Source organism: Chiloscyllium plagiosum, chromosome 17, assembly GCF_004010195.1.
Source record: "Chiloscyllium plagiosum isolate BGI_BamShark_2017 chromosome 17, ASM401019v2, whole genome shotgun sequence".
NCBI lineage: Eukaryota > Metazoa > Chordata > Chondrichthyes > Orectolobiformes > Hemiscylliidae > Chiloscyllium > Chiloscyllium plagiosum.
The window spans coordinates 3,725,516-3,751,253 of NC_057726.1; the positions used below are offsets into that span (position 1 = coordinate 3,725,516).

General features: G+C 46.2%; 1 protein-coding gene across 1 annotated transcript in view; it reads right to left on the minus strand.

The window, feature by feature from the left end:
• Positions 1 to 2,153: 2,153 nt before the first annotated feature.
• LOC122558202 (carboxylesterase 5A-like) overlaps positions 2,154 to 25,738 on the minus strand; it is a 48,832-nt gene continuing 25,247 nt past the window's right edge. Inside the window, exons 4-13 of the mRNA XM_043706527.1 lie at positions 22,166 to 22,299; positions 19,580 to 19,733; positions 17,710 to 17,814; positions 16,901 to 17,005; positions 15,488 to 15,643; positions 13,723 to 13,803; positions 11,833 to 11,977; positions 9,238 to 9,387; positions 6,921 to 6,993; positions 2,154 to 2,810 (exon numbers count right to left, since the gene is read on the minus strand). Of these exons, the coding sequence (XP_043562462.1) occupies positions 2,648 to 2,810; positions 6,921 to 6,993; positions 9,238 to 9,387; positions 11,833 to 11,977; positions 13,723 to 13,803; positions 15,488 to 15,643; positions 16,901 to 17,005; positions 17,710 to 17,814; positions 19,580 to 19,733; positions 22,166 to 22,299 (1,266 nt within the window). The 3' untranslated portion in view covers positions 2,154 to 2,647. The remainder of the gene's footprint in view (positions 2,811 to 6,920; positions 6,994 to 9,237; positions 9,388 to 11,832; positions 11,978 to 13,722; positions 13,804 to 15,487; positions 15,644 to 16,900; positions 17,006 to 17,709; positions 17,815 to 19,579; positions 19,734 to 22,165; positions 22,300 to 25,738) is intronic.

Genomic DNA, 25,738 nt, shown 5'->3' on the forward strand with positions numbered 1-25,738 from the left:
CTCCCCCCTCTCCTCCCTGACCTATCACCTTCATCTCCTTCCCCACTGACCTATTGTACTCTATGCTACTCTATCCCCACCCCCACCCTCCTCTAGCTTATCTCTCCACGCTTCAGGCTCTCTGCCTTTATTCCTGATGAAGGGCTTTTGCCCGAAACGTCGATTTTGCCTGTCCTCGGATGCTGCCTGAACTGCTGTGCTCTTCCAGCACCACTGATCCAGAATATGGTTTCCAGCATCTGCAGTCATTGTTTTTACCACGTTCAGATTCTGAACCCACTCCCATTCCTTCCCTTATTATATTCTTTGTCACCAGGTCCTCTCTCCTCCCCCCAACCCAGTGGGTCTGCCTGTCCTTTCAAGTTTGCCAGGAGATACCCGTTTTTCTGCCATTCTCACATTCAGATCACTTAATCTGAATTTTCAGCATCTTTTTTCCTCCAGCATTCTAGACCCACCACTGCCACCCCCCACCCAGCAAACTTTGGCACAAATAGAGCCCCCTGAACACCACGTTAGCTCTGATGAACAGTCATCTAAACTCGAAACATTAGCTTGCTCTCTCTCCAAGGATGCTGCCTGACCCACTGTGACCTCCAGCATTTGTTGTTTTCAGGTGGTTCCGAAGGATTTCGAGGAGAAATGTCTTCACCTTCACACAGAGGGTGGTGCGTGTATGTAATGAGCTGCTAGAGGAAGTGGTGGAGGCTGGTACAATTACAGCATTTAAAAGGCATCTGGATGGGGATATGAATAGGAAGGTAGAAAAGCAGGAGGCTGGGAGAACACAACAAGCCAGACAGCATCCAGAGGTGGAGAAGTCAACGTTTCGGGTGTAACCCTTCGTCAGGACGGGGGGGTGGGTGTGGGGGGAGGTGCAGATAAAGTGGGATGGGGGTGGTGATGTAGGGATGGGTGAACACAGGTAGAGGGTACAACCTGGTTGGTCGATGGGAGAAATGACTCTGGTTGATAGGTGGATGGAAGGAGAAAGTGAGCACTGCAGATGTTGGAGATCAGAGCTGACAGTGTGGTGCTGGAAAAGCACAGCAGCTCAGGCAGCATCTAAGGAGGAGAATCGCTGTTCGGGCATAAGCCCTTCATCAGGAATGAGGGGCTGATGAAGGGCTTTTGACCGAAACATCGATTCTTCTGCTCTTTGGATGCTGCCTGATCTACTGCGCTTTTCCATGATCACTCTTGAGCTGGAAGAAAGAGTTGATCAGAGGAATGGAAGGGAGGAGGAGGGGCTGGGAAAGGAGTGGATGATGGGAAGGGAGGTTATTTGAAATTGGAGAACTCATTGTTGAGTCCTGTGGACTGTAGGCTGCCCAGGTAGAAGAAGAGGTGTTGTTCCTCCAGGTTGCTGTTTGACACCTGCTGGGAACGCCAGCCTCCTGCTTGTCTACCTTGGAATCTAGCAACTGCAGGTTTTTTTTACTTTCAACATGAATGATCTTAGAGGGATATGGGCTAAATGCTAGCAATGGGACTAGATCGGCTATGCAAATGATTTTGGTTTGATGGGTCACAGTGGGGTTGTGGTCAAGGGGCAGGTAGGACGTGGTGTCGGAGAGCTGGCACTCAGCCTGTGTGATATAGAGGTCTGCCCTAGAGACTCCACTGCCCGACTTTGTCAGCGGGTTTGATGGTGAAACGGGGGTTGGTGCAGAGAGAGTGAGGTTGGAGTTGGTGGCGGGGGCGGGGTGGAGAAATTGAGGCAGCTGATGTCACGGCATGGCACAGTGGTTAGCACTGCTGCCTCATAGCCCCAGACACCTGGGTTTGATTCCACCCTCAGGTGACTGTATGGAGTTTGCACATTCTTCCTATGTCAGTGTGCGTTACCTCTCGGTGCTCTGGTTTCCTCCAAATTCACAATGTGGTGAATGATGTGCAGGCTACGTGGATGTAGGCTAGGGAGAATGTGCAAACTCCACAGGGACAGCTGCCCAAAGCTGGGTTTGAACCAGGGTCCCTGACACTGCGAGGCAGCAGTGCTAGCCACTGTGTCTTTATGAATCATTCTGCCCACAGTTTAAGTGGTTTTTGATGGATAGACTTGTGGTTTTATTGTTAATATTATAGAGCATGTGATTGCAAAGCAATTGTGGCAAGATTCAGAATGTCATTTTAAACCATGTTCTCAATTCTCATGCAAATATTCTAATTTTTATTTGTTTTATATTTGCTGATTTGTTTGATTCACCATCGGTGCTGTGATTGTTCTCAGCTCATTCTCCAATACAATAATCTTGGCTTTACGGTTCATTTCTAATGATCTGGCAATGAATGTAAGGTCAGTTCAAAGTTCTGTTTAGTGTCACTTTCCTTTTCCTATCTTGTCTGTCTACTTCAATTCAATTAATTTGTGAGAAAGATATGTCCAACATTCCTGATTATGTGAGAACATATAGAAAGGTGTGTGTATGTGTCAGTTTGTGTATGCCTTTGTGTGCGTTTGTACAAGTTGTGTTTGTGTGTATGTGTGTTTGGACATGTATTTCTACCTTATTGTGTGTGTTTGTATGGGCACTTTTGTCAGGTCATGTGTGTGTTGTGCATTTGTACATTTTGGTACAAGGTAACACCCACAAATTTAAACACTTCATGACATTTCAAACAAAGGATTGGAATTAACTTTAAACTAGATTAGTATTTTTGCAATTATCTTTGGAGGCTTGTTAGACCAAAATTTGAGCTTGTCTTTCTTTAAATTGTTGCCTGTTTGCAGGTTGAGGTTGAACTGCATGTATTTTCCAGAGTCACTGTTCATCGGCCAATTTGGTAAGTCATTTCTGTTGGGATTCCTGCAAAGGAAGAGATGGCAATAACATTTAATGGAACACAAAGTGTAAAAGGCTCCTCAATTACCTCCAACATCCCCCTCCTTCTATGACACCTAGCCACATAACTAAGGATGAACAATTAATATTGTCTTGCCAATGATGCCCACATCCCACAGATGAATTCAATAAAAGGTGAAAAGCGAATACGATCAGAGTTTGGGATGTTAGTACTTGGTTCAAAGGTACTTTGGGTCTGATTGAGCAGGGCTGAAAATGTGTTGCTGGAAAAGCGCAGCAGGTCAGGCAGCATCCAGGGAACAGGAGAATCGACATTTCGGGCATAAGCCCTTCTTCAGGAACGAGGAAAGTGTGTCCAGCAGGCTAAGATAAAAGGTAGGGAGGGGGGACTTGGGGGAGGGGCGCCTTCTTCAGGATTCCTGAAGAATGGCTTATGCCCGAAACGTCGATTCTCCTGTTCCCTGGATGCTGCCTGACCTGCTGCACTTTTCCAGCAACACATTTTCAGCTCTGATCTCCAGCATCTGCAGACCTCACTTTCTCCTCTGATTGAGCAGGGACCCACTAACACCTCCACTGAATGTTCTGTTTCTGTGAAGGCAACACAACTGTTCAGTTTCTGCACCCCCCGCCCTCCTAACAAACCCATAGGCACCCTCTGTCATAAACCTACTGATACTCCGCTATCAAATTGACTAACCCATTTACTAGGAGGGATCTATATACACACTGCCCAGTCTCCAATGGTAATCAGCACTTCAGAGCATTTACCAATCACTTCCTGTTTGGATTGTTTTTAAGAAAGACAATCTCTGAAGAGAGATTTTCTTTTCCTGTTTTGCAGAGGCCTGTTTGTGTGTATGTGTGTCTGTGTGTTTGTATTTATATGTGTCGGTGTGTATTTGTACATTATGTATATTTGTATGTATGACTGTGTTTTTGAGAGTATTATGTGTCTGTGTGTTTACGAATGTTTGTCATTGAGTCATAGGCATACATAGCACAGAAGCAGATCCTTCGGTCTAACTCAGCCATGCCGCCCAAACCCAATCTAGTCCCACCTACCAGCACCCGGCCCATATCCCTCCAAACCCTTCCTATTCATTTACCCATCCAAATGCCTCTTAAATGTTGCAATTGTACCAGCCTCCACCACATCCTCTAGCAGCTCATTCCATGCACATACCACCCTCTGCAAGTTGCCCCTTAGGTCTCTTTTATATCTTTCCCCTCTCACCCTAAACCTATGCCCTCTAGTTCTGGACTCCCCTGCCCCAGGGAAAAGACTTTGTCTATTTATCTTATCCATGCCCCTCATGATTTTATAAATTTCTGTAAGGTCACCCTTCAGCCTCCGACGCTCCAGGGAAAACAGCGCCAGCCTGTTCAGCCTCTCCCTGTAGCTCAAATCGTCTTAACGCTGGCAACATCCTTGTAAATCTTTTCTGAACCCTTTTAAGTTTCACAACATCTTTCCAATAGGATATGTGTATGTGTTTTTGGAGATATTTCTAGGCATAAGTATTTACACTTCTTTACGACTGACTGTTTTATATGAACCAATTATTACATCATTATTGATTAGTAAAAGGCATTTGGATGGGTATATGAATAGGAAGGGTTTAGAGGATATGGACCGGATGCTGGCAGGTGGGACTAGATTGGGTTGGGATATCTGGTCAGCATGGATGAGTTGGACCAAAGGGTCTGTTTCCGTGCTGTACATCTCTAAGTTTTGTTTTATAAACACCAATAATTGTGAGTTTTGAGAAAACTTGTTGATAAATCATTTTATAAAAGCTGATATAGATAATTCACGGTGACTCAGTGGTTAGCACTGCTGCCTCACAGCACCAGAGTCCCAGGTTTGATTCCAGCCTCGAGCAACTGTCTGTGTGGAGTTTGCACATTCTCCCCGTGTCTGCGTGGGTTTCCTCCCACAATCCAAAGATGTACTGGTCAGGTGAATTGGCCAAGCTAAATTGCCCGTAGTGTTAGGTGCATTGGTCAGAGGGAAATGGGTCTGGGTGGGTTACTCTTCGAGAGGGTCAGTGTGGACTTGTTGGGCTGAAGAGCCTGTTTCCACAATGTAGGGAATATAATCTAATCATAATTGGTTTTCATGGTAACTGCAACAACTCTTTTTCTTTAATGTTGTGACTTATAGAGTAATGGGATTAGAAAGACTGTGCTCTGGTAATATAAACTGTCATCTGTTGGAAAGTAATAGATAATGGAGCAAGTATTCAATCTTTGGCTCACGTCCCACTTAGAAACTGTAGCAACAGAATTTAAACTGGGCATTGTGCAATGGTAAGGATGATGGAGTATTGATGTTCTGCCCTGAGGTGTCCCCAGTGGATTTATGAGTTAAGTTAAACTTTAGAGAAGATTGAGGGGGGATCTCATAGAAACACATAAAATCCTGATATGACTGGGCAGGCTAGAAGTGGAAAAAATGTTCCCAATGCTGGGGAAGTCCAGAACTAGGGGTCAGATTCTGAGAATAAAGGGTAAGCCATTCAGGACTGAGATGAGGATGAATTTCCTCACTCAGAGAGTTGTGTTCCTGTGGAATTCTCTTCCACAGGAAGCTGTTGGGGCCACTTCATTAAACATATTCAAGGGGGAGCTGGACGTGGCCTATGTGAACTTTAGCAAGGCATTCAACAAGGTTCCGCATGGTAGATTGATTAGTAAGGTTAGATTACATGAGATCCAGGGAGAGCTAGCCAATTGGATACAAAATTGGCTTGATGGTAGGAGACAGAGGCTGGTGGGAGAGGGCTGTTATTCAGACTGGAGGCCTTTGATCAGTGGTGTGCCGCAAGGATCAGTGCTGGGACCACTACTGTTTATCATTTATGTAACTGATGTGGATGATTGTATTGCTCACAAGACAAAGCTTTTCACTGTGCCTCGGTACACGTGACAATAAATTCAATTCATTCAATTCGATTCATGAGAACATAAGAGACATGGTTAGTAAGTTTGTGGATGACTCCAAAATTGATGGCACAGTGGACAGTGAAGAAGGTTATCTAAGATCACAAGAGGATTGAGGAATAGCAGATGGAGTTTAATTTAGATAAATGTGAAATATTGCATTTTGGAAAGCCAAATCAGAGCAGGGCTTACGCAATTAATGGTTGGGCCCTGGGGAGTGCTGTCAAACAGACAGACTTAGGGCTGCAAGTACATAGTTCCTTGAAAGTGGCATCACTGGTAGACAGGGAGGTGAAGAAGGTGTTTGGCATACTTGCCTTCATTGATCAGGATTCGGAGATGCCGGTGTTGGACTGGGGTGTACAAAGTTAAAAATCACACAACACCAGGTTATAGTCCAACAGGTTTAATTGGAAGCACACTAGCTTTCGGAGCGATGCTCCACCTTCAACATATTGTCTAGCTATCACCGTTGTTAACAGCTAACCCGAGAATGCAATTTTAAAAAAAAAGGGTTTTGTGATTTACACATGAAAGAATTGAAACTATCACTGTATTCTAACAGATGAAAGGCTTAACAGACAATCAATTCTTCAATGTATAATTTCAGTTACATCACACTGCAATTTTTTGCTATAAATTCTGTGTTACGATCGAGCCCTCCACAATCACCTGATGAAGGAGCGTCGCTCCGAAAGCTAGTGTGCTTCCAATTAAACCTGTTGGACTATAACCTGGTGTTGTGTGATTTTTAACTTCATTGATCAGAGCATTCAGTATAGGAGCTGGACATCATGTTATGGATGTAGGTGACATTGGTCAGGCTACATTTGGAGGACTGTGTCCAATTCTGGTCACTCTTCCAGAGGAAGGATGTTATTAAACTGGAAAGGGTGCACAAAAGATTTACAAGGATGTTACTGAGACTGCAGGGTTTGAGCTATAAGGAGAGGCTGGATAATCTAAGAATCTTTTCCCCGGAGTGTCAGAACCTGAAGGGTAACCTTACAGAGATTTATAAAACCATGAAGGGGATGGATCACCCAGTGATAGGAAATTCAAAGTCTTAGTCTTAACATTGATATTTCTGTCTCCGGATGCCTTGATGAATGACCTGGAATGAGAAAGCAAACACTGTTGAGAAGCTGTAATCAGTGAAAACCTTACCCATTCCACGCAAAGCTGGCCCAGTATAACATCACCATCTTACTCAAACTCTTTTCTGCTTCAGTCACGTTACCTGTTTATAAAAAAACCCACAGAATTACGACATTCCCTCTGCTTCATGGCTGCAATTAATGAAGATATCACACACTTTCTACCATCGAGAAGGACAGGGGCAGCAGATTCATAGGAACACCAACACATGCAAGTTCCTCTCCAAGCCACTCACCATCCTGACTTGGAAATATGTCGCTGTTCCTTCATTGTCACTGGGTTAAAATCCTGGAATTCACTTCCTTAAGGCATTGAGGGTCTACCTACAGCACATGGACTGCAGCAGTTTCTAAAGGCAGCTCACCCCTACCCAACAATGCCCACATCTTGAGAATAATTAATCCAGGGTGTAAATATGCAGCTGCCAACTAGCCCTGTTCAGGTGCCAGGAGTGACTCAGTGGGTCATCCTGTCAACTTTAGTTCTGAAGGTGTGGGTTCAGGTCTCTCTGTAAAGATGGGGGAGACTCCAGTAGAGTGTTGAGGGAGTACCACTCTGTAAAGATGGAGACTCCAGTGTTGAGGGAGTACCACTCTGTAAAGATGGAGACTCCAGTAGAGTGTTGAGGGAGTACCACTCTGTGAAGATGGAGACTCCAGTAGAGTGTTGACCACTCTGTGAAGATGGAGACTCCAGTAGAGTGTTGAGGGAGTACCACTCTGTAAAGATGGAGATTCCAGTAGAGTGTTGAGGGAGTACCACTCTGCTGAAGATGCTGTCTCTCAGCAAGATGTTGAACTGGGGTCCTGTTCACCTTCAGGGTAGTGTCCAGCCCCTCACACCCTTACCAGCAGTGTGCCGCAAGGATCAGTGCTGGGTCCACTATTGTTTATCACTTATATAACTAATGTGGATGATTGTATTGCTCGCAAGACTGTGCCTTGGTACACGTGACGATAAATTCAATTCAATTCATGAGAATGTAAGAGACATGGTTAGTAGGTTTGTGGATAACACCAAAATTGGTGGCACAGTGGACAGTGAAAAAGGTTACCAATACTCATTGCAAGTGCTGTTTACACAGCTATTTGTTCAAGCAGTGGGGTGGGGTGAAGCGGGGGGGAGGAATTAAGTCACAGACCAGGGATGGTGTACAGGATTTTGAAAGGCAGCAGCTAGGTTCTTGCTGGGATCCTGGGCATTACCCCTCCCTCAAAGAACACTACCTCAGAGATCATTAGACAGGCCCCTTTTCACTTGGAGGTTTGGGACTGGCTGCTGTGTCTCCTGCTCACAATAACAGGCACAAAGGGGGAAGCCAGCAGAGGCCTGGTGGAGGAAAGGAAGTGCAGCTTAAGGAAGGAATGAGGAGAGCAAAGGGGGGACATGAGAAAACACAGAGGAGATTCACCAGGATGTTGCCTGGGATGGAACGTTTCAGCGATGTAGAGAGAGACAGGAGGAAAAGGCTGGAAAGTTGGATTAAAAGCTCAGCCATGATCTCAATGAATAGTAGAGCAGTTTCGATGGGCCAAATGGTCTACCTCTGCTGCTATGGTGTTGAAAGAGACTGGATAAGCTTGGGTTGCTTTCTTTGGAACAGAGAAGGTCGTTGGGGGCGGGGGACCCTGATAGAGGTGTGTAACGCTATGAGAGGGATGGATGAGGTGTTTCCCTTGGTCAAAGGGTCAACTGCAAGGGGGCCATCATTTTAAAGTGAAAGGCAGGAATCTAGATCAGGTTTAAGGAAAAACCTTTTCATTTAAAGGGTGTTGGGTTCTGAAATGCACTGCCTAGGTGGGGGGTTGATGGGGGTAAGCCTCACAACCTGGGCGAGAATGATAGAACATTTTACGGTACAGTGTCATAACATTCAAAGCTCTGGGTGTAGTGCAGGCAAGTAGGCCTGGGTAGGGAGTAGGAAATATTTGGCAGTACAGACTTGATAGGCTGAAGGGCCTCTTCTGTACTATATGGTTCTATGACTAGTGACCACATTTCAAAAGAGCTTCATTGGCCATAAAGCACTTTGAGATGTCCTGAGGACTTGAAAGGCACTATATAAATGCAAGTTCTTTATTTCTGAACTCCAAAAATCTACAACATGCCAATCCAAACAATTAATCCCACCAGACTGTTTAACCTGTGAAGGCATCACCGTATCCCTCACTGTGTAAGATGAAGTTAACCACCCTATACAGATAGTGACACTCCCCAGGCCTTCTGACTCAGAGATAGGGGCATTACCACTCTACCACAAGACTTGTCATTCTGCAGATATTTTTAAAGTATCCTAACCCACATGTAGATATATGACGCTCCTCACCAAGTAACACATCAAAAGCAGGGATGAAGGCTCCTCCAAAGACAAAGGAGAGTTCCGCTGCGTGAGGAGCTCTCCTGAACTGGGGTATTCTCCTCTCATAGAAACTGGCACGGTGCTGGAACTCATACAGAAACACAGGGTTCCCAGCATCTGCAAACACAACACCTGAAACATCAGCAGCTCAAAGCAAACACAGTGCATTCTCAGCAACACCAACCCAGTCTGAAATCGCAAATGGACCCAAACCCCTTCCTATTCACTCCCACTGTACACAATCCCAATGGACCCAAACCCCTGCCTATTCACTCCCACTGTATGCAATTCCAATGGACTCAAACCCCCTCCTGGGAGAAAGTGAGGACTGCAGATGCTGGAATTCAGAGTTGAGAGTGTGGTGCTGGGAAAACACAGCAGGGCAGGCAGCATCAAAGGAGAAGAATTCAGGATTCGGGCATAAGCTCTTCATTAGGAATCCACCGACACCCTCATCCGCCTGGCTGAACTGGTCCTCACCCTCAATTAGTTCTCCTTCCAATCCTCCCACTTCCTCCAAACCAAAGGGGTAGCCATGGGCCCCAGCTATGCCTGCCTGGTTGTTAGCTACATGGAACAGTCCATCTTCCACAGTTACACCAGCCACCACCCCCCCACCTGTTCCTCCACTGCATCGATGACTGTATGGCGGCACCTCATGCTCCCACAAGGAGGTTGTACAGTTCATCAACTTTACCAACACAGTCCACCCCAATCTCAAATTCACCTGAACCATCTCGGAAACCTCCTTCTCCTTCCTGGACCTGTCCATCACCGTCTCTGGCAACTGACTGACCACAGACATCTAGTACAAACCTACCAACTCCCACACCTACCTGGACTACACGTCCTCCCACCCTATCTCCTGTAAAAATGCCATCCCTTATTCCCAATTCCTCCGCCTCTGCTCCCAGGATGACCAATTCCACCTCAGAAAGTCCCAGACCTCCTTCTTCCACGATTGCAATTTCCCTTACCATGTGGTTGATGATGCCCTCCAGCATATCTCCTCCACTTCACGAACCACCGCCCTTGACCTCCACCCCTCTCAACCACAAGGACAGAACTCCCCAGGTCCTCGCCTTCCACCCCACCAACCTTGGCATACATCACATCATTCTCTGCCACTTCCACCAGGTACAAATGGACCCACCACCAGATATTTATTTCCCTCCCCGCCCCTATCAGCATTCCAGAGAGACCAGTCCCTCTGCAACTCCCTCGTCAGGTCCACGCGCCCCCACACCCCCAACCAACCCATGCCCCACTCCTGGTACCTGTCCCTGCCACCACAGAAAGTGTAAAACTTGCGCCCACACCACTCCCCTCACCTCCATCCAAGGCCCCAAGGGATCCTTCCACATCTGTCAGAAATTTACCTGTACCTCCACCAATGTCATCTACTGTATCTGTTGAACCCAGTATGGTCTCGTCTACATCAGGGAGACAGGACACCTTCTTGCAGATCGTTTCAGAGAACAACTCTGGGACATCCCCACCCACCAACCCCACTGCCCTGTGGCTGAACTCTTCAACTCCCCCTCCCACTCCGTCAAGGATATGCAGGTCCTGGGCCGCCTTCACCACCAAACTGTTACCACTCGACACCTGGAGGAGGAACGCCTCATATTCTGCCTTGGGACCCTGCAACCACACGGGATCCATATGGATTTCAGCAGCTTCCTCATTTTCCCTCCCCCCATATTATCCCAGCCCCAAGCCTCCAACTTGGCACTGCCCTCCAGACCTGTCCATTACTCCCCCCTCCGACCTATCACCTTTTCCTTCACCTTCATCTACCTATCGCTTTCTCAGCTACCTTACCCCAACCCCATCTCCCTCCCATTGACCTCCCAGCCCCCTCCGGCCCACAAACATCATTCTTGATGAAGGGCTTTTGCCCGAAATGTCGATTCTCCTGCTCCTCGGATGCTGCATGACCGGCTGTGCTTTCCCAGCAACACACTCTCGACTCAAACCCCTTCCTATTCACTCCCACTGTACACAATCCCAATGGATTCACAAACCTTCCTATTCACTCCCACTGTACACAATCCCAATGGATTTACAAGCTTTCCTATTCACTCCCACTGTACACAATCCCAATGGATTCACAAAGCTTCCTATTCACTCCCACTGTATACAATCCCAATGGATTCAAACACCTTCCTATTCGCTCCCACTGTGTACAATCCCAATGGATCAAATTCTTGCTCATTCACTCCTAAATGCTCTATAGATTCCAAGTGGATCAAACTTCCTCCCATTCACCAGCATTGTACAGAATCTGACCTAACTGTGGACCCAAATCCCTTCCTGTTCAGTGCCATTGTGGTAATTCATGGAGGCTCATCTCCTGCCCTTGTCCTGCTCTCATGAAGTGGTGCGCTCAATCCATACCCACTCAATAACGATGCAATAACTGGCTCTCTCGAATGGACAGAGATGCCTACAATCCTTTAAGGACTCTCCCCTTGTGCAGTATTCTTGTTCCTGATAAAGTATAAACATTGGAGCAACTGAGGGCCTCATTAATTTCCCGAGGTTGACAAACCCACTCACCTTTGTAATACTGGGCAGCTCTCAGGGTGGGAATAGTTATAAACACATCGCCAAACAGGTCGAGGTACCGTTCCTTCAGTGTGTCACAGTCATGTACATCCTCAAAGTATTCATCAAAAATCAGGGCTCCATTCTCCTCACCGAACTAACCAGAGAGTTAAATCACTTAGAGTCCTACAGGACAACATGTTGCAACAAGAAAACAGAAACACCCCAAAATGATAATAATAAAAATGCTGTCAGGGCCCAGGGAAGTGAGAGGATTTACACATTGGACCTTGTATTCATCATCTCGGGTTTTCTTCCCTAACCGTTGATCTTTAAACCCCATTTGCTTGACCTTCTGACTCAAGGAAGGAGCAATACTGTCGGAATTAGGGAGAGTTGGCTGTAGGGTTGGAGGAGGTGATAGAGACGGGCCATGGGGAGACCATGAGAGAGTCCCATACAGTCTGATTCAGTGTGAGACAGCGGAGAGGGTCTGGATCCTTGGTGAGGGAGCAGAGGTTGTGCTGAGGAACAAGGACAGCAGCTTCTCTCTTCCCCGTATTTAACTGGAGGAAATTACTGTTCCAGCACCAGATGTTGGACAGGCAGATTCATAATTGAAAGGAGAATAGAGGGTTCGAGGGAACTAGGGGGGAGGTGGAGTTGTGTATTTGTTGATGTACACGTGAAGCCTAACTGATCTTTTAAAGACACCATTGTGTTGCAGTCAGTTAGGTCAGTTGGTTGGATGGCTGGCTTGTGATGCCAACAGTATGGGTTCAGTTCCTGTTCCAGCTGAAGTTACTATGAAGGCCTCTCGGCTGAGGTGTGGTGATCCTCAGGTTACCAGTCATCTCTCTATGAGAGGTTGGGACCATGGTAACTTTACTGAGCTGCTGCACTAAAATAGCAGGTGGCTGAGGATTGAACCTGTGGGAACAAACAGACAGATCACTGAAAGGTGTGCCAGGTCACAAAGGAGGCAGGTGATGCAGTTCTACCAGCTTTTTCATTCTGCCATGGAATGGCAGTGCCAGATTTACTGCCCATCCCACCCCAGAGTGACTTGCTGGGCTGCTCCAGACGTTAACTAAGAGTCAGCCATATTACTGTAGGTCTGGAGTCACATGTAGGCCAGAATATTTTCATCCTAAAGGAAGTGAATGACTCTATGAAGCAGATGGGTTTTTATGTTAATGAAAATAGCTTTATGATCACCGTGACTGAGGTACACGTCCAGGAATAAAGTTCTTTCACTAACTGAAATTCCACCAACTGCATGATAGGATTAGATTGCACCTCCCTGGACCACTTGCAGTGGGGTCTGGATTATTATCCAGTGACATGACCACAACACCACTGACATGGTCAATCATATGTCAAAAAGTGTGGTGCTGGAAAAGCACGGCCAGTCAGGCAGTATCTGAGGAGCAGGAGACTCAACGTTTCAAGCATATGCTCTTCCTCAGGCTTATGCCCGAAATGTTGATTCTCCTGCTCCTCGGATACTGCCTGACCAATCGTACTTTTCCAACACCACACTCTTTGACTCTGCTCTCCAGCATCTGCAGTCCTCACTTTCTCCAAGGTCAATCATATCAAAGGCTGCAGACAGCTGGGGAGGACAAAGACTCCTTGATGCCCTCCACCCTCCCTCCGACAGCATTCCACATGTTCTTCAGCCAAACAGGAACCTCTCGACTTGCTTAAGCCCCTGATTTCAAATCTGGGTCAGAACGACATTTTCAAAGCTGCATTCACCTCTGAATCAGAGTGGACAAAATGATGAAGAAATTGAGCAGGAGCGAGTTACATTAAGTTCACTTGGAAACAAAAGCCAATCCTGAAGATGTTTCTACACTGACAACCAGCTAGAAAACATAAGCATCAAAAATGTCTTACTAGGGGTTTGATAAACTGGTTAATTTTCTCCTGAATTTGTTCTCTGTTTATTCCTGTTTCCCAGCTGGGCAGAATGATTTGCTGTAAAGAAGAGAGGAGGATATTTAAACATTTGAACAATATCTAGAGGGAAATGCATGAAAACAGCTCAGCAATGGTGTCTCATTTCAACTATCCAGCAAAGAAGGATCAGTGGTAGGTCATTGCGTAACACACCAGGAACACTCCGGAAACTTGGGAACAAAAATCTCACCCCATATTTTAATACTGTCCCGAGGGAGTGCCGCACTGTCAGAGGGTCAGTGCTGAGGGAGAGGGCACTGTCAGAGGGTCAGTGCTGAGGGAGTGCCGCACTGTCAAAGGGTCAGTGCTGAGAGAGTGCCACACTGTCAGAAGGTCAGTGCTGAGAGAGTGCCGCACTGTTGGAGGGTCAGTGCTGAGGGAGTGCCGCACTGTCGGAGGGTCAGTGCTGAGGGAGTGCCGCACCTTCTCCCCTAAACTGACCACTCCATCGATGCTGTTTCCTGCTCTCTCTCTTAGAACAAGAACAAGTGATCAAATTAGCCTCAAAATTCCAGAAATTCTCCCTTTCACATAATAATCTCTGACTTCTCCCTTCCCTCTCTTGTTTTCCCTGTTTTTATTTCTGGGATTTGACTATTCCCCTGATACCATTGAAGCCCACTGACTCTCATCATTACCCCCCTCTCTCTCTCTCTCTCTCTCCCCAGCTCCACCATTTTGCTGTTTGTACGGTAGGTTCCCAGCATTGGCAGTATTCTGCTTCGGGAATGTTGGAATCCTCCAGTCCAGAGGCAGTAAAGCCTTGTACAGCAGCTGGCTGTAGATGATCGATGCTACAGAGGTAGAAGCTGGTGGTTTTGTGATAAAGAGGGTAATGAGGGTCAAACTGAGCACCATTGACCTATTATGCCATTTGGGTATTGCTGGAAAAGGACACTTTTCAAATATTTTTTCGCTTCCCAACCAATCAGCACTCTCCTCTCATACAGTACAGGTTCATAAGATATAGGAGCAGAATTAGGCCATTCGGCCCATCGAGTATACTCCACCATTCGATCATGGCTGATAGGCTCCTCAACCACATTTTCCTGCCTTCTCTCCCTCTTACTTCAAACTATTACCAGTTAAAATCCTGTCTAACTCCTCCTTAAATTCACTCACTGTCCCAACATCCACTGCATTTTGGGGTAGCAAATTCCACAGGTTCACAACCCTTTGGGAGAAGCAGTTTCTCCTCAGCTCTGTTTTACATTTGCTCCCCCAGTATAACCAGTGTTAGTCAGTAATAGTCCCCATCAGCTGCGATTCACATCCCCCCAGCCAGTTTATTATCCCACTCCTTTGTCTGTCCAACTGTTCTTCTCTCTCTTTGGGCTCTGTGCCCACCTAGCTTTTACTCCTTACCCCCTCCCCCCCCAATCCTATCTTTTGCATAAAAACCAACCTTTTCCTAGCTACCATCAGTTCTGTGGAGGGGTCGCTGGAGTAGAAACGTTAACTCTGATTTCTCTCCACAGTCCTGCTGAGCTTTTCCATCAATTTTTGTTTTTGTTGCATCCAGTTTCAATGTTCGTTTTCCCCTTGAATTGGTATTCTTGCAAATTGTCCTGATGTGCGTGAGACAAGAAGCTTTGACAAAATGCACCTTTTCTGCAAACCCCTCCCCAACCTCGGCCCCTCATTCTGTCAGAGACTGGGTTTGCTGTGATCTAGTCTCTATTACCGGGCCGCTGTATGTTACCTCTGGGTGGACAAGGCTTCCTATCACCTCCTCTGTGGTCACTCCGACCAGGATCGGGATGTTCTGAAACTGTCCTTTCTGGAACATCTTCCAGGGATCATCATTAAGGAAATATCCATCCACAATTAGAGCAGGAATTAACTGGTACAGCTCATTCTGAAATAGGGATCAGTGTTGTTAATAAACATTAGGAAAGACAGAGGGTGCACTTTCACAACAGAGTTTTGCACAGAATGCCTCATTCTTGAAGTTTAGTTGCTGTCAGAGTGAAGGCAGCACAGTTGACAATTTGCACACAGTAAGATCACACTCTGGGCATTTTTTTCTTGCTCTCAACCAGACTCTCTGTCACCAAGTGTTTTTTTAAGTTCTTCAGTTAGGACACACACGGTCCCAGTCTTTGTTCAGCAGAAAGCAGTGCTCCCTCCCTCCAGGCAGCAGCCCAGTGCATTCATGGACTTGAGAATTGAGTGTGCGATTTGACCTCTTCACCTTCTGGTCTGGAGCTATGAGCACAGACCACAGCGATCATAGAATAGAATCAGAGAATCCCCGCAGTGTGGAAGCAGGCCAACCAGCCCATCGAATCCAGACCGACCCTCCGAACAGCATCACTCCCAAAGCCCCCTCCCCATCCCCCACCCTCTCCCTGTAACGCTGCATTCCCCATGGCTAACCCACCTAGCCTGCACATCCCTGGACACACTAGCATGGCCAAGCCAACCAACTGTAAATGGAGAGAGAGGGGGTACTGGAGTGGATGGGGATGTGCAAAAACAGACAGGGGGACAGGGTGAAGTGGGGGAGGAGGGGGCAGGAGTGGAGGGGGAGGAGAGAAGTGGGGGAGGAGGGGGCAGGAGTGGAGGGGGAGGAGAGAGGTGGAGCTGGGGTTGGGGGGCTGAGGAGGGAGGGTGATGTGTTTGAGGGATTGCGTGTGTTTGGGAGGGGAGAGTTTGCCTGTTCTGTTTTGAAACTTAGTTCCTGTTTCTGTGCACTGGCATGGAGCACAAGAAGCTGATGTATGCTCCTGAGAGGTCACCTCTTGAATACTATAGAAGGTTGTCTCATCTCCCAGACAAGGTCTGAAGGTGGTAACAACAGCGGACACTCGCAGTCCAATCCCACAAATATCAGGGAGATCATTGGCCAATGTGTAATGACTGGGGCTGAGGAGGACTCTGCAAGTCTCACATGGTCCTTTGACATCCCCATCGAACAGACAGAACCTGGGATTTACTGCCCCAGAGACACAGACTGAGGTTAAACTGCACCCCACACCATTACACCCGCCTCCCCACCCCCGCCACACATTGCAGCAGGACACAGCCTCACTCAGTAAACCTTCAGGGCAAAGACCTTTCCAGTATCAAATCCAAGTGGACTATCAAGAGTTTCGCGTGTGGAGCAAAGTACCAAACTGGTGGTGATTTGAACCATCTCTTCCTCAGTCTTGTTACGAAGGCAGTGCAGCAGTAGCTGTGACTGGGTGCTATTACATCCTGCTATCTGAGCAACTTCCTGCAAAACACAAATCAGACATCACCCGTCAGACCTTTCCCAATGTCCTCCCGGCAACCCCCAGCTCCCTTGGCATCAGGAAGGAATTGCATTTGCGTAGCTGCTTCTTAATGTGGCTAGAATGTCTTGGAGTCTTTCACAGCCAATGAAGTGAAGGGCTCTCTGTTGGTCAGTCAGAAATCGCAACTACCAATTTCTGCACAGCAAGATCCCAGTGAGGAAGTAGAGGATCATCACAGAAATGGAGGCCACTCAGCCCACCGGCCTTCTGTCCCATCATTCAGGGGCTGTGTAACGTCTCCTACTCTCTTGATTCTTTCCTTTCCTTTGGAAATGAATCTAATTTTTAAACGTAGGTTTGTATCCCCTGAAATTTCGAAGGATACGGGATGATTTGATTAAAGTTTTTCAGAAAGTGAAATGATGGGACAATTTTTACAATATTATTGTCTTCCAGAAGTATATTGACAGCCTAAAGAGGGAACTGTAGTGGAGTTGACATCAAAAGGTTAATTTACAGATCAACAAACCAGGTTAAAAAATGCAAACATGTGATAATTGTGTACGCTGGCATCTAGGAGTATGCTCAGTAAGCACAAAAGCAATTGAGGCTTTGGAGGTGAAAGGTCAATGACCACAATCTGAGGTCCCCATTAAACAAACGTCTTCATTACCCATCCCTCACAGAGACTGCACACACTCACCTGTGCCAACTGGGTTGGTATTGGAGGTACCAATCCTGGCATTAGAGAGCTCCCACTTTGCAATATTGCCCGATGGAACAGGCCAGTGGATAGTGGAGATAGAGTCTGGAAGAAAACGCAGAAAAGATTATTTCGCGCATAATAAGATACACTAGGAATAAGTTGTATGTGGGAATATGTTCACTGATCTGTGTTCTTAACTCATCTGCTCAATTATCTTTGAGGCTGTGGGGATTGGGAATGATCACTGGGATAGGGAGGGAGTGGTGACCCCTTTGACAGTGCAGCAATCGCCCAGTACAGTAACAACATTCTCAAATTAAACTCTGACCTCATGTTCCTGGAGCTGTACCTGACCTTCAGAGTCAGAGTTTCACAGTCAGTGAGATCACTGACCAAACGGCCACATTAATACCCAGAGAGGTGCCAACTGTCAATCACAGTTTATCTCTTATCAAGATCCCAGCTGCAGTACCAACTCGACAAGTCAGATTGCACAATGAAATCTGGCTTGATAGCCCCTAACTTTATATTTCTGTTTAGTCGGTGACCCGGTGACCGTGGTTATCAGTCACTACAACATACCCACACAAGCCTGCAGCTTTTCTTTAACAATGAAACTGACGTCCTATTCCATAGAAGAAACAAGCTGACTGAATATAGGAGGCAGTTTGAATGATTGTAAATTACAGAATAAAATCCCACTGCAGTCTGTTTCCTGACAGTATCCATTACAGAGATTCAAATCCAGAGAGATTGCATCCCTATCTCAACATTCCTACACTAACTGACTCCTTTCCATTTCTTTGCTGTGGAGATAATTCACTGGGTCCTTCCAAGTCTGCTAACATAAACTTTTCACAAATCCTAGAGCTTAGACTTTCTCAGTTCTTTTAACTTGCATATTTCTGAAAAAAAATTTGAAGCTTTTAAATTGAAACCCTTCTGATGAAATAACTGGTTCTCTGAATAACCCTGAACTCCTAAGAAAAAAGACAAACTTCAGAACTCAAACCTGGCATCTTCAAACTCAATGCTAGATTCTAAATGTTTATCCTGTCTTTCATAAATCTCACAGTATAAACATCTCTCTATTAACACCACAGGGGTTGCTCATTCGCCTGCTTTTTGTTAAAATGCTGGATTTATTTACTGTTCTGGAAGGATTCTCTGTGACCTTTAATTTGAAAGAAGTAATCATCACCTATCTACCTCTACTTTGAAATCTAAAGTTTAAAAATGGTACTAATATACCTAAATTATATACCTCTCATCATAGTCTGAACTCGAATTTTGAGAGTCTGCTTGGTGCAATGACTTGAGAACTGTGAACCCTCCAGTACAGAACATTTCAATCCTCGATCATTGGGTGTTGGAAAAATTGGGAATGGGAATAAAGCGGTGATTTTTGTGAAAGGATACTAGGCTTTTTTAAGGGATGGGATAATCAGCAGGATTCTGGAGGATACAAAGACAGGAGCAAGGAGAAGGAATATTGTGGGATGGAGCTGGGTATTGGCGGAATGGTCAATGCAGGGAATGAGAGAATGGGCTGGGACTGGGTGGTAATAATAAGGGTTAGGGCAGGGAATGGACAGGAGGAATGTGGAAGCTGGGAGAATCTGGCAAGGCAGTGGGTGTATGGGCAGGGTAAGAATGATTAAGTTATATCTTAAAAACCTTAACTTTTACAGTTGCATTTTCACTGATTCCCATTATGCAGAGCGGGCCTGGATCAGAAACTGAGGAGTTTCTGAGTGAGTCACCCCACCTTAGACCAGGCTGCAGTTCTAGTAGATTTCTGCTTGAATTGAACAATTGAAGAGAGAGAGAGAGAGAGAGAGAGAATAGAGCAAGTTTCCCACCGTACATGTAGTGAAACACTGAGTGATCCAACTGACTGTCCAAACAGTGTGACTGATCCTGGGTTTCCACCAAACTCCCGAATATTCCTCTGTACCCACTGCAGGGCTGCTAACTGGTCCAGGAATCCAAAATTCCCTCGAGCATATTCATCTCCTGTGCTGTGTCACAGACAGCAAAATGAAGATGTAAAAGATGCTTAATTCTTAACTTTTGCTTATTAACTAAATTGTGGGCGGCACGGTGGCTCAGTGGTTAGCACTGCTGCCTCACAGTGCCAGGGACCTGGGTTCGATTCCAGCCTCGGGTGACTGTCTTTGCGGAGTTTGCACGTTCTCCCCGTGTTTGAGTGGGTTTCCTCAGGGTGCTCCGGTTTCCTCCCACAGTCCAAAGATGTACAGGTCAAGTGAATTAGCCATGCTAAGTTGTCCATTGTGTTCAGTTGACGTGTAAGTTAGATGCATTAGTCAGGGGGAAATGTAGAGTAGGGGAATTGGTCTGGGTGGGTTATTCTTCAGAGGTTTGGTGTGGACTTGTTGGGCTGAAGGGCCTGTTTCCATATTGTATGGAATCTATCAATTCTATCAAACTAAGTTTCTAGCAAAAGAGCACAGCTTCATGGAAAGGAATCATTGCTGGGGAAGCTTTAACTGAAGGCACAGGACAGTATGACCTGATCAGGAATTTCATGGGATTAGACACTTAGTGAGGCACCTTCCTCCCTCAGGGCATTGTGGGTCTACCGGCAGCACATGGACTGCAGCGGGTCAAGAAGGCAGCTCAGCCCCACCTTCTCAAGGGGCAACTGGGACGGGCAAGAAATGCTGGGCCCAGCCAGCAATGTCCACATCCCACGAGTGAATGAAAATACTCCTTGACAAAGGTGATCCTGTCATTGTTTGAGAAAAATAGAGAATCTGTGTTGTTATTGGAAGCTGTTCTTGTTACAGCTGCAAGGTGTGAAATGTATGTATTTGTACTCACCAGGGAATGAAGGAAGAGTATACAAATGCTGAGTTTTACAGTTCACTCAGTGAGTCTGTGACAATATACACTTTCAGCTGCCTCCTGTAAATCGGAATCACAGATAGTAGCCATGGAAACACCATCAACCCATCATTAACCCCTTGTTTATAACCTAATGGTGGTCAGGTCCCAAGCTGGGGTTTGAACCGGGATCTTTAGGCACACAGGTGGAGACACAGCCCAGTGGGCCACCGAAATACACAAGTTCAGGAGGGGCTTTTACTCCTGAACACAACAGGCTTGAGAATCTGAGATCACCTCCTGGAGATCTGCTGAGGGATGTGGGATCGCATCCTGGAGAACTCAGGTACCTGCTGAGGAATGTGAGATCTCAGAGGAAGGGCATGGGGGATATGGGCAGGTCAGGGAGAGAAGACACAGAGTCTTTGCCAGACAAATCACAATGGGAATCAGAGTGAGAGAAAGAACAGGGTGAGAGAGTAAAGAAGGAAGTGGAGGAAAGAGGGAGAGAGAGAGTGAGGGAAAGAGAGAGAGTGAGGGAGACAGAGAGTGGGGGACAGGGAGAGAGAAAGAGTGAGGGAAAGAGTTTGAAAGTAACAAACAGAAAGACATTTTTCCAAGTGCTTCCATTCACCTCAGAAGAAGGAGACGTGTGCTGGTTTACTGAAAAGGAAGAAATCGATGGAGGAGATGGAGTGTACGAGTCTCTATCTCCCCACGACTGTCCTGATGGGCCACTAGTTATTGTTCACTGCTGAAAGTCATTTACACTTATAATCGTGCCTTTAATGTAATAACATGGCCAAGGATTTTCCCAAGGGTTTTGTTAACCACATAATGACTGTGATCCAAACGAGGAGATATTAGATCAGCTGATGAAAAGCTTTGTCAATGATATTGGTTTTAAAAGCTTTCTAAAGTAGGAAAGGGTGTGAGAGGTAGATAGACTTCGGGAGGCAATTCTAGAATTTAAGGTCCAGGCAGCTGACCGGAGAGCTGCCAATCGTAAGACAATTAAACCTGGGGATGCTGAAGAGGGTGGAACTAGAGGAATCCTGATATCTTTGAAGGTTATATGGCAGGAGGAGATAACAGACATGGGGAGGGCTGAGCAAGGGGCTGTGGAGAGCTCTGAAAACCAGGGGAAGATATTCAGAATGGGAGACTGTCTCGGGTGGGCAGAGTGTAGGGTGAATGAGACTTTGTTTGGGGCGGCATGGTGGCTCAGTGGTTAGCACTGCTGCCTCACAGTGCCAGGGACTCGAGTTTGATTCCAGCCTCGGGCAACTGTCTGTGTGGAGTTGGCACATTTTCCCCATGTCTGCGTGAGTTTCCTCTGCATGTTCTGATTTCCTCCCACAATCACAAAGATGTGCAGGTTAGGTGAATTGGCCATGATAAATTACCCATAGTGTTCAGGAATGTGTAGGTTAGGTGCATTAGACAGGGGTAAATGATGAGTCATAGGTTAGGGTAATGGGTCTGGGTGGGTTCCTGTTCGGAGGTCAGTGTGAACTTGTTGGGCCGAATGGCCTGTTCCTACACTATAGGTAATCTTTGATTCTATGAAGCCACAAGGTTCCTATGAGCTTGAGTTTGCACTTACCTGAGAAAGCCAGCCACACTGATCCTGTACTGAATCACCACAACAACGACATTACCATAACCGGCCAGGGCTGCCCCATGAAAGATAGAGCTCTTGCCCAGAATGAAGGCTCCTCCATGGATCCAGACCATAACCTGGGAGGCAGAGCGAGGGAGAAAGTGAAATTATCAGTGCTTACCAAACTGAGGAGTCCCCAAGCTATCCAAACTGGATCAGGAAAAACAGAATTTCTTTCAATTGAATGTTTTAGACCCAATCCTCACCCATCCATGATCTGAAAGTCACAGCCAGAAGCTGATTGGCTGCTCCTTTACTCAGTTGCTTCGAGGCAGGTCAGAGCTGCTCGGTTAACCTCGACGGTATCACTCACTGGCCATTCCCTAGCGAATGGATCAAATGATACAGCTCAGGAGCTTGCTCAGACCCACGGTAACAAGGGTCCTGGGGACAGTAGACTGGGAGCAGCATGGGGGAAGGTGATTGGTAAAAGGATGTGAGGGGGACACAAGGAAACCCCTTCCCATCCAGAGCAGGCAGAATCCATCGTCCAGTCCAGTCATGGATACAGAAACAATCAATTCATTGGAAAGGAACTTGGATCCATAAAGGAATTAGGAGAAAGTGAGGACTGCAGATGTTGGAGATCAGAGTTGAGAGTGTGGTGCTGGAAAAGCACAGCTGGTCAGGCAGCATCCGAGGAGCAGGAGAATCGAAGCTTTGGGCAAAAGCCCTTCATCAGGAATGGGGCTTGTCGGCCGAGGGGCTGAGAGATAAATGGGAAGGGAATGGGGCTGGGGATAGATAGCTGGGAATGTGATAGGTGGATGTAGGTGGGTGAGAAGGTGGTAGGTCGGTGAGGAGGTTGGAGTGGATAGGTGGCAAGGAAGATGGACAGGTAGGACATTTTAAGGTAGCAGTGCCGAATTGGAAGGTGGGATAAGGTGGAACTTGCAGGGTACAGACAAAGGCCTGTAGTGGGATACTGGGATTTACAAAAACATATTTTATTGAATCAACTTAGACTTATACAGCCATAGAGATGTACAGCATGGAAACAGACCTTTCAGTCCAACTCATCCATGCTCAGGTTGAGGTTCTGGATGTAAGTTTTCTCACTGAGCTGGAAGGTTCGTTTTCAGACGTTTTGTCACCCTACTGGGTATTGCACTGAAGATGTTACCAAGTATGGTGACGAAACATCTGAAAATGAACTTTCCAGCTCAGCGAGCAAACCTACATCCTTAGGTCACTTTTATATCTTTCCCCTTTTTTTCTAAACCTATGCCCTCTAGTTCTGCACTCCCCCACCCAGGAAAAAGACTTTGTTTATTTATCCTATCCATGCCCCTCATGATTTTATAAACCTCTATAAGGTCACCCCTCAGCCTCCGACGCTCCAGGGAAAACAGCCCCAGCCTATTCAACCTCTCCCATAGCTCAAATCCTCCAACCCTGGACTCATCCTTGTAAATCTTGTCTGAACTCTTTCAAGTTTCACAACATCCTTCTGATAGGAAGGAGACCAGAATTGCACACAATATTCCAAAAGTGGCCTAACCAATGTCCTGTACAGCTGCAACATGACCTCCCAACTTCTGTACTCAATACTCTGACCAATAAAGGAAAGCATACCAAACGCCTTCTTCACTATCCAATGTACCTGTCCAGCCTATCCTATTTGTTAAGAAGGCATATGGTGTGTTAGGTTTCATTGGTAGAGGGATTGAGTTCCGGAGCCCTGATGTCATGCTGCAACTGTACAAAACATCAGTGTGGCTGCACTTGGAATATTGTGTACAGTTCTAGTCCCCATATTTCAGGAAGGATGTGGAAGTATTGGAAAAGGTGCAGAGGAGATTTACCAGGATGTTGCCTGGTCTGGAGGGAAGGTCTTATGAGGAAAGGCTGAGAGACTTGGGTCTGTTCTCATTGGAGAGAAGAAGGCTAAGAGGGGATTTGATACAGACATACAAGATGATCAGAGGGTTAGATAGGGTGGACAGTTAAAGTCCTTTTCCTAGGTTGATGGTGTCAGCTTGTATGAGGGGGCATAGCTATAAATTGAGGGGTGATAGATTCAAAATAGATGTCAGAGGCAGGTTTTTCACTCGGAGTGGTAAGGGTGTGGAATGTCCTGCCTGCCAATGTAGTTAACTCAGCCACATTAGGGGCATTTAAACAATCCTTGGATAAGCACATGGATGATGATGGGATAGTGTAGGGGGATGGGCTTAGATTAGTTCACACTAATCCTTATGCTTGTCCTTACTACCCTTCTTAAACAGTGACCCCACATTAGCCAACCTCCAGTCTTCCAGCACCTCACCTGACTGATAAGACTACAGGGTAGAAAAACAACTCGGGAAACGTCTGCTGCAGACTTTGTGATAAGGGATGGAAAAATACTGACTGTTTAGAATGTGAACCTCGTGACTCTTTAGAGCTATAGAGGGGAGGGACTTGTCCTGTATTTAATCAGAAACATTGTTAGCCTCGGGGCGCCTTTTTCTCAGAAGGGTGCCCAACTCTGCAGACTTGTTAATAAAACTTTGTTTTCCTGAATTTGTCTAGAGCGATTATTGAGAAGCGATTTTCGTTTCTAACAATCGATGATATAAATATCTCAGCAAGAGGCCCAGCAATCACTTCTCTAGCTTCCCACAGAGTTCTAGGGTACACCTGATCAGGTCCTGGGGATTTATCCACCTTCCTGCATTTCAAGACATCCAGCACTTGCTCCTCTGTAATATGGATATTTTTCAAGATGTTACCATCTATTTCCCCACATTCTATATCTTTCATGTCCTTTTCCACAGTAAATACTGATGCAAAATACTCGTTTCGTATCTCCCCCATCTCCTGCAGCTCCACACAAAGGCCGCCTTGCTGATCTTTGAGGGGCCCTATTCTCTCCCTAATTATCCTTTTGTCCTTAATGTATTTGTAAAAACCCTTTGGATTCTCCTTAAACTCTATTTGCCAAAGCTATCTCATGTCCCCTTTTGCCCTCCTGATGATTCTCCTTAAACTCTATTTGCCAAAGCTATCTCATGTCCCCGTTTTGCCCTCCTGTTTTCCCTCTAAAGTATACTCCTACTTCCTTTATACTCGTCTAAGGATTATCTCGATCTATCCTGTCAATATCTGACATATGCTTCCTTCTTTCTCGTAACCAAACCCTCCATTTCTTTAGTCATCCAGCATTCCCTATACCTACCAGCCTTTCCTTTCACCATAACAGGAATATACTTTCTCTGAACCCTCATTATCTCATTTCTGAAGGCTTCTTATTTTCCAGCCGTCCCTTTACCCACAAACATCTGCCCCCCAATCAGCTTTTGAAAGTTCTCACCTAAGGCCATCAAAATTGGCCTTTCTCCAATTGAGAACTTCAACTTTTAGATCTGGTCTATCTTTTTCCATCACTATTTTAAATCTAATAGAATTATGGTCGCTGGCCCTAAAGTGCTCCCCCACTGACACCTCAGTCATCTGCCCTGCCTTATTTCCCAAGAGTAGGTCTAGTTTTGCAACTTCTCTAGTAGATACATCCACATACTGAATCAGAAAATT